General features: G+C 39.0%; 1 protein-coding gene across 1 annotated transcript in view; it reads right to left on the reverse strand.

The window, feature by feature from the left end:
• Window positions 1–13,695, reverse strand: part of RDX (radixin) — a 98,676-nt gene that overhangs the window by 52,364 nt on the left and 32,617 nt on the right. Inside the window, exon 3 of the mRNA XM_048844903.2 lies at window positions 1,788–1,871. Coding sequence (XP_048700860.1) covers window positions 1,788–1,871 — 84 coding nt within the window. The remainder of the gene's footprint in view (window positions 1–1,787; window positions 1,872–13,695) is intronic.

The raw sequence follows: 13,695 nt of genomic DNA on the forward strand, positions 1-13,695 counted from the left end.
AAAAATTTGTGGTGATGGAGAGATGCCTGTTAAAACAGAATCATGTTGGTGGGATAAGGGAGGACTTCACTGAGCTTCGTGACAGCAGGGAGAAAGCCATAGATGCTGAGTTCTTGGACTTCCCATTTACCAGCAGATAGGGAGAGTGAAGGGAAATGCCCTAGTCTGTAAACAAAGAGCAGCTTGGAGAAAGTATCATACTGAAGTGGGAAACAAAGCCTTCCACATTAAATCTTCCCAACATTGACTAAGAAAGGGGTTTGCTGACATTCAAACACCCTCAGGATCATCGGACAAGAGATAATGCTGTGACAAGGTAACTTGCTTTGAGCAATAACTACAAAGGACAAAATTTACTGCAGTGTACACCACATGGAGATAACCATGATGACTAATCAAGCTACCGTTAGTTTAGAATGTGTCACTTCGCTTTGTTGGCAGTAATATTCACAGAGAAATATTACACCTTTTCTCTGAAAACTTCATATTTGTTTCACAGCACAATTCAGCGATTGATTTGGGTCTATGAAGCCATGTGTGGGTTTTGGATCTGTCCAAATGATTTCTCCCCTCATGTACAGGCATGGCAAATGAACCAAGGGACTCAAGCTAACAATTTCTCAATTTAAACATCTACAGGCTAATTGTAAGAACTGCCAAGGCCACCTGAAAGCCATGCAAGGAACTGAGGCAACTCGAAGGAGAGAATCTAGTAGGTATTGAGAGAATTTGCATCTATATATTTTATCCCTTGTTCAGAGAAGCTACAGAATGGGTGAAACTGATTATCTGGGCACGAGACTTTATGCAGCAGCAGATCACCTCCACCCAATACCACATGTCAAGAGGTAGCAGAGATTGGCAGAAGAGAAGTCGCAGCTGCCTTCGCATACCAGAAGATGGCACAATTTTTACTTGTTGAGTTCTTGTTGGCAACTCACCCATACATCTTGGGGAGGAGGCCAGATGACTGCCCTGTCCCCAAAACTTTTCTGCCCCGAAACACTTGTGAACTATTGAAGAGACCGTTTTAAATCACTTTTTAATTCCATTTTTTCTTTTTTCTAGAAGTCTTGTTTCCCTGATTCTCTATTCGTGAACTGGAAGAAAAAGAGAGCATGAAGGTTGAAGTATGACTCCACAAATTCCAGTACAAGTAAAAAAACCCAATAGATTAGGAGGGAAAGGAAGGTGCTTGCTTATACACCTACCATAAATGACAGTCTTTAACCTACTTGCTGCTTTGTGAATAAAGACATACCACTTTTTGAGCTGTCTTGGTTGTCGGAGGAGGGAAAAGAAAAGAAAGCATGCAATCATTTTTATTTAAAAGTGGCTAATTAGATTCCATTCCTCAAAAGAATTGTGTCATACTCCTGCTTCCTTACTTCGATAGAAAGGAAGGCAGTCTAGTTATTTTTCAATGTTACATTTTCTATCTTAGATTTATTATTAAAGGATATTTAAAGTTATATAAACATACAATGAATACACTTAGTAATTCCTGTGTTCTTTGAGTATATGATTGAGAATATCTATAAAACATAGTATTAATTTCAAGATGGTTTGATATATGTAATTCAACTGAAGCCTGGCTGCTTATCCACTCTTGGAAAGTTGTCCTTGTATTTAATGCTTTCCTTCTAAATTGAGGAGAGGTGGCTCAAGCGGATTATTAGTATGGCTTAGATCAATATAAGATATTAATTGGAAAGCATGAACAGAAATCTATAACACTATAATGTTATCCATTTTAGCCCTGATTATTACATATCATAAAGGGTTACCTGGTCAAAGAGCTGTTTGCCAGTTGTGTTGGGTTGGATGGCAAACTCCAACTCTGCATCCATTGTGGTAACTCTTACATTGATCTATGGAGAAGAAAACAAAATTCTTAGACAGTATGTGTTGTACAATGCTTTCATACAACTAATGACAAGTTTATAAGAAAAAATGTTACTATATTGGAGTCATTTACCATATTGCAAATATCACTTTCATCTTACTTGTACATAAGTATAAGACATAGCAGATATACAAATGGCCAAAAGTGAACCTACAGTATAAAAAAAGATTTACATTCGTTCAGTGTTAAACTATGTATGGTGTAATATTTAAGTCAGGATTTGAAAATCAAAGGGTATAACAAAGTTTAAAAATTATGCAACTGCACAGCTAAAGTAACTAGAAAGAGAATATGGAGCCAGTCAGCTACTGGTCACCATTTCAGTTTGTTCGGGATGTTAGCAGTCAAATAGCATCATTTGATGGATGTTTGATGGCCTACATTAGGTGAGTTGGCAGCCTGTATTAAATATATCTTGTACTGATGCACCCGCAGTTGGGATGAGAGAGGCCAAGGACTGAATGGGTACAGAGACAGTACTGCCGTCTCACTCCAAGAACTGGTCCTGTTCCTAGAATTAGCACAGCAGTGTGCAGAACCTGGCACCACCACTATTCATATTATACTTGCCTAGAGACTAACACCACTCATTTATTTATCTGACATCTTCTAGAAGCACTTACACGCACTATGAAAAAACCCTATATTTCTTCTAGTATTAAAAACTATATCTAAAAGAAGTAGCAGTTCTGAATTACAGGTGTTAAATGATGTAACTTGTAAGAAATAAAACCAAGTATGGGTTTGGAAAAATAGTGGATATTAAAAGAAAAAGGAATAAAATTAAAACCTGAAAAAGCTTAAACAGTTTGAGAGATCAACTATATTTTGCTATAAATAGCAGACGAAGCAGAATTATTTCTGATTGTGTGTTTTACCATACTTAAGGCATAAAAGTTTCCCTGTCCTTCACAAAATTTACAATTTTTTCCATGAGCTCCTGGAATAGAAATCCTACCACTCCACTAATTCCTATATAAACCCACTTCCATGACACATTACTCTAGTTTTGCCACTAGATGGAGTACTCTGAGAAGGAAATAAGTCATGTCCTGGTAACCTAATATATCATTGTTTAACATCTGTACTGCAGTAGTGCCCATAGGCCGCAACCAGGATAGGGGTTCCATTGTGCTAGGTGCTGTACAAAATCATACAAAGACAAGGATCCTACCCTGAGTAAAATTTAAGACAATATATGAATGGTGAGGAAAGAGGAGCAGGTAAAACAATGCGTTAGCTGTCCCTCTTGGCCCTCTATCTCACCAGACACCATCATTAATTGGCTAAATTTCCTAAACACATACTAAAGTATAGTTGGGTCTACAGGAAGAATCTGAAGGAGACAGTAGTCTTATGGAGCTCAGGAATATAGTTCTATGCATGAAGTATAGAAGAACACACCTACACATTTGTTTTATAAACACTGACAGATGGGCAGCAGTCAAGGCATTGTTGGTAGACTGGAAGAGTCGGGGGGGTGGGTGAAATGCAGTAAGAGAAAGCTGGACAAGTAGTAAGGGGTAGGAGTCGTGAAGAGACATGAAGCTGAAGACAAGTCGTTTGAGCTTGACTAAGGGAAAGTGCTGGAACCAATAAAAGGATTCCAAGGGGGGCTGACATGGTTACAGTGATGAACAAGGGAAAGTTATCTTAGCAGCTGCGTTTTGATTTATTTGGAAGAGAGATGTGGGTGCCATGAAGGAGGTTACCATAATCAGGAGAGCAAATAATGGATAAAAAACTCTCATCCAGGCCATTTCTTTCTTTTCTGTACAGACAAATCTTAAATGACATGCAGGAAGAAAATCTGGACACAGCCTGGATGTGTGAGGCAAGAGAGAAAGGGAGGAAGCACAGATGACCTCTAGGTTATAGGCTTGGGTGAAAAGGTGGGGAGGGAGCGCATATCTCAGTGGTTTGAGCACTGGCCTGCTAAACCCAGGGTTGTGAGCTCAATCCTTGAGGGGGCCATTTAGGGATCTGGGGCAAAAATTGGGGATTGGTCCTGCTTTGAGCAAGGGGTTGGACTAAATGACCTCCTGAGGTCCCGTCCAACCCTGATATTCTATGATTCTATGGTGTTTTTTTGTCAACAGTGATAGATTAGAGGGAGTGAAGAGGATTTTGGAGAAAAGAGTTTTTATTGTAAACTCAGAACCAGTGGAGTGGATTTTTGATTGGCTTAAAAAAATTTCCTTCTTCTGGATGGAGGTTAAAAGTAAAAGTGAACAAATCCGTTAAAAAAAAAAAAAGGCTGCTGAACTCTCAGCAGGACACATTCATCAATTTTAAGTTAAAATTTAAATCTTTCCTAAACTGCTTTATTTTTCAAATTAAATACTAAGAAGTCTACCTAACAATTTAAGTTAATAGACCTTTTATCAGTTGGACTCAGAAGGAATAAAGCTGGATCAGATTTTAGCACATAACAAATACACTAACATTTAATATGAAACACCACCATTATTACCAAACAAAAAGTGTCACAAAAACATCATAAAATGCAGTATGTTATACTGTTAAGTGATCAGTTTTCTAAAATGATTCTAGAAGCTCTCTGGAGTAACAGTACTGATCTGTATACAGAAATCCTCTGTTGTGACAACCACCTGACACAAATCAAGAAGTCATTAGTCAACAGCGTGCATCATCTACAAGATATAAACAATCAAAGGGACATTAAAAAAAGGGGAAAATGTACAAACTGAACATCTAACTTGCATCTTCTATTTGTACAAGAGCAAGTTTTCCAATTCAGATAAAGTTTCTGATTGATAGAGGTCCAGATACGGAGGTGTGTTGAAACAGTATCTGACACGTACAACTGGGAGAGATACAAACACACATATTAGCAGTACTAGGTCAATTAGGGTATATCTACACTGCAATTAGACACCTGTAGCTGGCCTGTGGTAGCTGAGTTGGGCTCATGGGGCTTGGGCTAAGGAGCTGTTTAACTGCGGTGTAGATGTTTGGGCTTGGGCTGGTGCCCAGGCTCTAGAATCCTGTGAGATGGGAGGGTCACAGAACTCAGACTGCAGCCTGAGCCCGAACATCTACACCACAATTCAACATCATCTTAGCCTGAGCCCTGTCAATCCAAGTCAGCTAACATGGGCCAGTCACAGGTGTCTAACTGCAGTGTAGACATACCCTTAGACACATTACACTAACCAACATAGTCTTCAGCTATTTTGTTATAGCAACAGTCAAAGAAAAAGAATCAGCCAGCTACATTTAACATTTATGTGCTTGCCTCTGTTAACAGGAGATTCATGTCTTCCCACTCAACATGTTCCCTTTCTTAAAATATTTTTTTTTTTTTTTTTTTTTTAGTAAAAGAAGAGGACTAAGAAAAGGAGTTCATTGTTAAAATGTTTTCTATTTTAAGCCTGCTGGCAGCTGGGTTGCTTTGAATGCCTTCCAAATAATTCTATTGCTAAAAAAAAAAAGACATAACAGCTTTTAAAGGTGTATACCTACAAAATGCAATTCTTTAGGTTTGTAGAATCATAGGACTGGAAGGGACCTCGAGAGATCATCTAGGCCAGTCCCCTGCACTCATGGAAGGACTAAGTATTATCTAGACTATCCCTGACAGGTGTTTGTCTAACCTGCTCTTAAAAATATCCAATAATGGAGATTCCACAACCTTCCTAGGCAACTTATTCCAGTACTTAATTACCCTGATAGTTAGGAAGTTTTTCTTAATGTCCAACCTAAACCACGCTTGCTACAATTTAAGCCCATTGCTTCTTATCCTATTCTCCAGGGTTAAGAACAACAAGTTTTCTCCCTCTTCCCTGTAACAACTTTTTACGTACTTGAAAACTTATGTTCCCCCTCAGTCTTCTGTTCTCCAGAATAAACAAACCAAAAATTTTCAATCTTCCCCCATAGGTCTTGTTTTCTAGACCTTTAATCATTTTTGATGCTCTTCTCTGGACTTTCTCCACATCTTCCCCGAAATGTGGCACCCAGAACTGGACACTGTACTCCAGTTGAGGCCTAATCAGCACATAGTAGAATGTCTTGCTTACAATACCCCTGCTAATACATCCCAGGATGATTATTGCCTTTTTTTTTTTTTTTTTTTTTTTTGCAACAGTGTTACAATGTTGACTCACATTTCACTTGTGATCCACTATGGCCCCCAGATCCCTTTCCGCAGTACTCCTTCCTAGGCAGTCATTTCCTATTTTGTATGTGTGCAGAGCTGGATTACCCAATAGGCAGACTAAGCACGTGCTTAGGGCACCAGCAAAGCAGGGGGCACCCAAAAAACCAAGATTTTTTTTTGGAAAAAATTTGATATTTAAAAAAAAAGCATCAAAGTAGTCATCATGGGAAAAATCAGAACTTTGTTAGACTTCCTTACACTCCACTACACACTTTCCCCATTTTTCTGTTCTCTTTTTATTACTTATCCCCACCTAAACCAGGGGGGCATCCTACTAATGTAGATCAAAATAATGCAAGGACATCAGATCCTGTCATGTATTGCAATAAACTTATGTTTTATTATTGATATATTCTTCTGAGTTATACGTACTTGATTCGTTTTTTTTTTCTTCTTTCTCATGAAAACGCTGCCAACATGTCAGGGCGTTATCAAGGAATGCAGAAGAAGCTTTTAGAACAGAACAAATATGCCATATTCATACCATGTGCTGCACACTCTCTCAATCTGTATTTTCCACTGAATGCATCCAATGAAGCGAGCTGTAGCTCACGAAAGCTTATGCTCAAATAAACTTGTTAGTCTCTAAGGTGCCACAAGTGCTGCTTTTCTTTTTGCGAATACAGACTAACACGGCTGCTACTCTGAAATCTCTCGATCTTGTTGGCTGCAGTGCTGTTGATTGTTGTCTGGTGGCAGTAAGTTTTTTCTCAACAGTCCAGTTACTTTATACATTTTTCTCTGCCTCAACACACCGATGGGCAGTTCTTAAAACATATTTGGGCAATGATCGTGTGTTGAAATCTCTAATACTCGCTGGCAGGCACATGCAGTGGCAACAAGTGCAATTCTGGAGTCCTACTCAAAGATTGTGGATGCATTAGAAAGTATAGCTGAAGACCAATCACAAAAGGAAAAAACTATACGAGAGGCAGAAAACATTGCAAACAAGATGCAAGAACTAGAGTTTGTATTCATGTTGACCATATGGAATGAAATTTTACAACACTTTTACCACACAAGTCAAGCTCTCCAAGAAAAAGAATTGGATTTGAAAACATGTGCAGACCACTTACACACTTTGAGGAATGATTTGAAGACATATCAAAAGATATCTTGCTTGATACTAACCACAAAGAAGCCCAGTCCTGCAAGCGAATCAGGAAAAAAACAAGCAAATGACAGCAGTGCAACAGAAACAGCACTGAATCCTAGAGACAAATTTCACGTATGTACTTACTATGCTATAATTGATACACTTGAAGCTCATATGAAGAGAGGTGAAGTGTACAAAGAAGTATCGAGTAGATTTTCTTTTCTAAACTATACGGACTTATCTGACTAACAATATTCACAAGGTTCCCAAAAGCTAGTTGACTCATACCCTGTTGACTTGAACATGAATCTCTGTGGAGAAGTACAGCAGTTCCACTGTTATATGCGCGCAAAGTTTAATGAAACAGGAAAAATGAAATTCAGTCACATTGATCTTCATGACACAATACTGAAAGAAGAATTACAATGTGTATTTCCAAATGTAGAGATCTCACTACGTATTTTTCTAACATTGATAATTACTAACTCCTCCGCAGAATGCTCTTTCTCTCAGCTGAAAAGAATAAAAAACCCTCAGAGAACATCAGTGTGTCAGGACAGACTTGATTCACTTTCCCTATTGTGTATGGAAGCGGACATGCTTCGTTGAGTTAGCTTCAATGAACTTATCCAGAATTTTGCAATCAGAAAATCTAGAAAGAAGCTATTTTAATTTCAGCATACATGCAAGTTGTGTCATTTCGAAAAATAAAATTTTATTTTACAGTGTAGTATTGTTTTTATTTTGAATTACATATGGGGGGCACCATAACCTTTTCAGTGCTTAGGGCCTATAAAAGTCTTAATCCAGCCCTGTATGTGTGCAACTGATTGTCCTTCCTAAATGGAGTACTTTGCATTTGTCCTTATTGAATTTCATCCTATTTACTTCAGACCATTTCTCCAATTTGTCCAGATCATTTTGAATTTTCATCCTATCCTCCAAAGCACTTGCAATCCCTCCCAGCTTGGTATTGTCCACAAACTTTGTAAGTGTACTCTCTATGCCGTTATCTAAATCACTGATGAAGATATTGAACAGAACTGACCCCTATGGGACCGCACTTGATATGCCCTTCCAGCTTGATTGTGAATCACTTATACTACTCTCTGGGAACTGTTTTCCAACCAGTTATGCACCCTCCTTATAGTAGCTTCATCTAGGCTGTATTTCTCCATTCTGTTTATGAGAAGATCATGTGAGACAATATCAAAAGCCTTACTGAAGTCAAGATATACCACATCTTCTGCTTCCCTCCTATCAACAAGACTTATTACCCTGTCAAAGAAAGCTATTAGGTTGGTTTGACACAATTTGTTCTTGACAAATCCATGCTGACTGTTACTTATCACCTTATTACCTTCTAAGTGTTTGCAAATTCATTGCTTCATTATTTGGTAATGAAGTTAAGCTGACTGGGTATTGAAGTTAAGATGACTGGTCTGTAACTCCCTGGATTTTTCACACCCCCTGAGAGATATTGTACTGATATAAATTCTTAGTGTAAACCAGTCCTGAGAGAGAAAAGGGGGTATTTACCAATTCTGGGACTTGATGGAAGCTAAGGTGGAGAGGCAGCCAGGGAAGGAAATTAAGTTTAAAAAAATAAATCAGGGCTCTGACAAGGAGAGGTCCCTCAGCACTGTATCTTCTCTCTTACCCAGCACCTATCAGTTTTCTTTTTTATTTCTAAAAAATGCTTTTTGTCAATGTATTGCAACAATGAATGGACAAATAAATTTGGAACACCTGATAAACGTTAGACAATAATTACCCATCAACAATGACAGGTTTCAGAGTAACAGCCGTGTTAGTCTGTATTCGCAAAAAGAAAAGGAGTACTTGTGGCACCTTAGAGACTAACCAATTTATTTGAGCATGAGCTTTCGTGAGCCACAGCTCACTTCATTGGAGTATACCGGTATGCATCCGATGAAGTGAGCTGTGGCTCACGAAAGCTCATGCTCAAATAAATTGGTTAGTCTCTAAGGTGCCACAAGTACTCCTTTTCTTTTTTCCATCAACAATGAAACTTCTATGCACACCGAAGTTTCCCATAGCATAAAATCTTGTGTATATCTTAAAATAGCAATAAATAATTGCAATACAATTATTTTCAAGTTAAGTCATGGTTCTTTTGTCACTTATCACTTAGCCTTTAAAATAATAGCCTAACAGGCTTGGCTTACCTGTCTGCCCTAAATTGCAGTATCTCACTGCTCTGCTCATATAAACTAAGCACAAAATAACTTTTTTTCCCCTAAATGCTAACACAGTAATCTAGCATAATCAGGATTTACTTATAAGTACAGCTAGCTTGCAAAAGCCAAAAAACACATGAAGTGTGGGGAATAGATAATGGACCTGCTGATATACAATAAATACCACTGGGCTCATCTCACCTGTTAATTTTAATATAACTAGAGAAAGCAGTAAACTTAGGGCCTACAGCATGGCAGCGACACAGCTGTGCCACTTCAGCACTTAGTGAAAACACTACTTAGGCCAAATAGGAGAGCTTCTCCCATTGGTGCAGATACTCCATCTTGCCAAGAGATGTCAACAGGAGACATAGTGCTGCTTCCACTGGGGGTTAGGTCAGTATAACTACATCACTCAGTGGTGTGGATTTTCCCTTGAGTGATGTCAAAATAGCAACATAGGTTCCGTGTGTAGACCAAATCCCACTGTGTGCCACACCTAATTTTGAAACATGTTTTGGACCATTTTCTATTTGCCTTCTTTGAAAAAAACATGAAAAAATGAAATAATCTTTTGAACAGCTTTACTTTGCATTTATTAGTATCTTCATTTAATAATGTCTTTCTTCATGCACTTGTTTGTTTTGGAAGTCAGGTACATTAGTCTGAAAACAGGACTGATTACGTTCAACTGAAAAAGAAGATGGAGAGGGAGGAGAGACAAGAAATGAGGGCACACAGGTGGGACAGTATATTCTCATCTCTATTAACATTTGAAATTCCGAACATGCATTCTTTAAAATTTATTTTACTGAAGTCTCCAAGGACTCAAAGTTTGGCATATAATACTACAAAGCAAAATTAAATATTGAAGATGCAATCATAACTGTATAAACCAGATAACAAATCATGATTAAGCTAGACATATTAAAAGTGATAGTTTCTTCCAGTCATTCCATCATTCTAGGTCAAATGCCAACTGCCTATAAACTGTATTGTGCATTTTAAATTATCTGAATTACAGTAGTACCCAGGGGCAGTCTCTGTACCAATATAACTAAAGACAACACATAAGTGGATGTAACAAAAGCTGACAGAATAAGGTAAGGAAAGCATGACACAGTAAACAACAATAGCAACACTATGGTTATACAAAGTCACTGCGTGCACATTTTAAAAAATAAATCAGTCCTCTCTGGGTATGTCTACTCTGCATGTAAACCCATGCTCAGATTCAAGCCCCAAACCCCTTTCCATCTACACACAATTCTAACTCAGGCCCAGCCCCTGACCTCACACGCATGGAGTGTTTGAGGGCCCAAGCCTCACAGAGCTCCAACCCAAACTCCCATCATTTTGTAGTACGGATGCAACTTGAGCCTGTGACACCGAGACTTAACATAAGAGCAGCCATACTGAGTTGGACAAAAGGTCCATCTTGTCCAGTATCTTGTCTTCTGACAGTGGCCAATGCAGGTGTCCCAGAGGGAATGAACAGAACAGGTAATCATCAAGTGATTCATTCCCAGCTTCTGGCAAGCAGAGGCTAGGGACACCATCTCTGCCCATCCTGGCTAACAGCCATTGATGGACCTATCCTCCATGAATTTATCTAGTTCTTTTTAGAACCTGGTTATAGTCTTGACCTTCACAACATCCTCTGGTAAAGAGTTCCACAGGTTGACTGTGCGTTGTGTGAAGAAATATTTCCTTTGTTTGTTTTAAACCTACTGCTTATTAATTTAATTTGGTGACCTCTAGTTCTTCTGTTACAAGAAGAAGTAAATAACACTTCCTTATTTACTTTCTCCACACCAGTCATGATTTTATAGACCTCTATCATATCCCCCCTCAGTCATTTATTTTCCAAGACGAAAAGTCCCAGTCTTATTAATCTCTCCTCATATGGAAGCTGTTCCAGACCCCTCATGATTTTTGTTGACCTTTTCTGTACCTTTTCCAATTCTAATATATCTTTTTTGTGATGGGGCATCACATCTGCACACAGTATTCAAGATGTGAGTGTACCCTGGATTTATAGAGGCAATAGGATATTTTCTGTCTTATTACTTAGCTCTTTCTTAATTATTCCTAACATTGTTAGCTGTTTTGATTGCCACTGCACATTGAGTGGATGTTTTCAGAGAACTATCCACAATGATTTCAAGATCTCTTTCTTGAGTGGTTAACAGCTAATTTAGACCCCATCATTTTATATGGATAGTTGGGATTATGTTTTCCAATGTGCATTTCTTTGTATTTATCAACGTTGAATTTGATCTACCATTTTGTTGCGCAGTCACCCAGTGTTGTGAGATCCGTTTCTAACTCTTCAAAGCCTACTTTGGACTTAACTATCTTGAATAGTTTTGTATCATCTGCAAATTTTGCCACCTCACTGTTTACCCCTTTTTCCAGATCATTTATGAATATGTTGAACAGCACTGGTCCCTGTACAGACCCCTGGGGAATACCACTGTCTCTCCATTCTGAAAACTGGCCATTTATTCCTACCCTCTTTCCTATTTTTAACCAGTTACCAATTCATGAGAGGACCTTCCTCTTATCCCGTGATAGTTTACTTTGCTTAAGAGCCTTTGGTGAGGGACCTTGTCAAAGGCTTTCTGAAAATCTAAGTACACTATATTCACTGAACCCCCCTTGTCCACATGCTTGTTGACCCCCTCAAAGAATTCTAAAAGATTGGTGAGACATGATTTCCCTTTACAAAAACCATGTTCACTCTTTCCCAACAAATTATGTTCACGTATGTGTCTGACAATTCTGTTCTTGTGAACACTAACACAGCATTCTGTTGATTCCCCCATGAATTTTGACCCAATCCCGGGCATCGACAGCTGCAAACATAATAGTCTGAAATAAGCAGTTTGAAATAAAATTTCCCTTTGCCATTCTGGAACCTCTGGGATTGTAATGTCCTCAAGAAAGTACAATGTCTGAAAGTACAGAGAAGGTTTCTGTAGTAAGCTCCCCCCATGCCTCTCAAGGAGCTCAGCAATTAAAAAAACTGTAAGCTAACTTGCCATTGACTGTGCAGTATTTTCACTGTGATTAACTGAGCTGAGGCATTCCTCTCAGAATATACTGAAGCTCAATTTTACAAAGTATCATTTTTTGGCCTTGAGATTCCACACGGCACATTTGCCTGTGGATGGCACTGAACCTATTGTGAAGCACTGAAACAATAATGTACTGTTTGATTTCTGCTTTTACTCCCTTTGAGCTCTGCTGGTCCTTCAACCTTGGTAGAGTGGGCCCACTCCAGCAGGACCCTGGAATGCAGAACAGTCATGGACAGGTCCAAGCAGAAGTGTTTCCATGATGGTGGAAATTCTGGACAGGGCCAACAAGCAGGTATAGTACCAGAGGAAGAAAAACTCAGCGCAAGTGGAAGGCAAGACACTGGCTGCAGAGCAAGAGGACAGAGTTTCAGCATTTGAGGAGAGGCTTCTAGCACAGTTTCTGGAGCAGGAACATCAGCTCAGGGAGGAACCCAGGAGAAAGACCTGTTCAAGATGCTGATAATGCCTATAGCCCCCAGAGTACTACAGGCTCCTGCTGAACCTGTCCTGAGTCCCCTCCATGGTTCGATATCCTGCAGATCAATTCTATGATTGGGCTGCCTGTGCAATTGGGACTTAGCAGCAGCTGGACATGGCAAATCTGTCCCATGCAGTCCTCCAACCCCATGCCGATCTCCCTTCCCCTGCAAGCTTCGACTCCTGTGCAGACAAAGCTCCACCTCATGAACAACTCCAAACCCTGGAAGCGGCACCAAATAGGAAGGAACACAAACAGGTGGCCAGGAGACACACAACAGTATGGGAGTTTATTGTATGAAACTGTTTGGCCTCTTCATGCACTTTGTTAAGGGTTTTGGTGTTGGTTTATTACTATTGTTTTCATGTGCTAATGGCACCTGACCTACCTGGCAATGACTTAATACTGTACTTTTCTAAAGTATGTTCAAAAATAAGGTTTTTATTTTGCTAAGAAATTTTATTGCCATCAATGTATCACATTATGTAATGTATGCTTCAAATAATTAAGGTAAACACATGATGAGAGACAACTGGGAAGTTATATGCAAACACTATTTCTCAATATATTTCTCTACATCCTCCCGTAAATCCAGTCCCTGCCAGTTTAGAAGCACTCATGTCATTCATAATTACAACGCATAGCAATCTACCCCTCCCCCAACATTTCATTGCATGATGTGATAGCACCTCATTTACTGTAAGGACTGTACAATCACACTCAAATGTACTATTCTCCCTATTTCACT

Source organism: Caretta caretta, chromosome 1, assembly GCF_965140235.1.
Source record: "Caretta caretta isolate rCarCar2 chromosome 1, rCarCar1.hap1, whole genome shotgun sequence".
Lineage (NCBI taxonomy): Eukaryota > Metazoa > Chordata > Testudines > Cheloniidae > Caretta > Caretta caretta.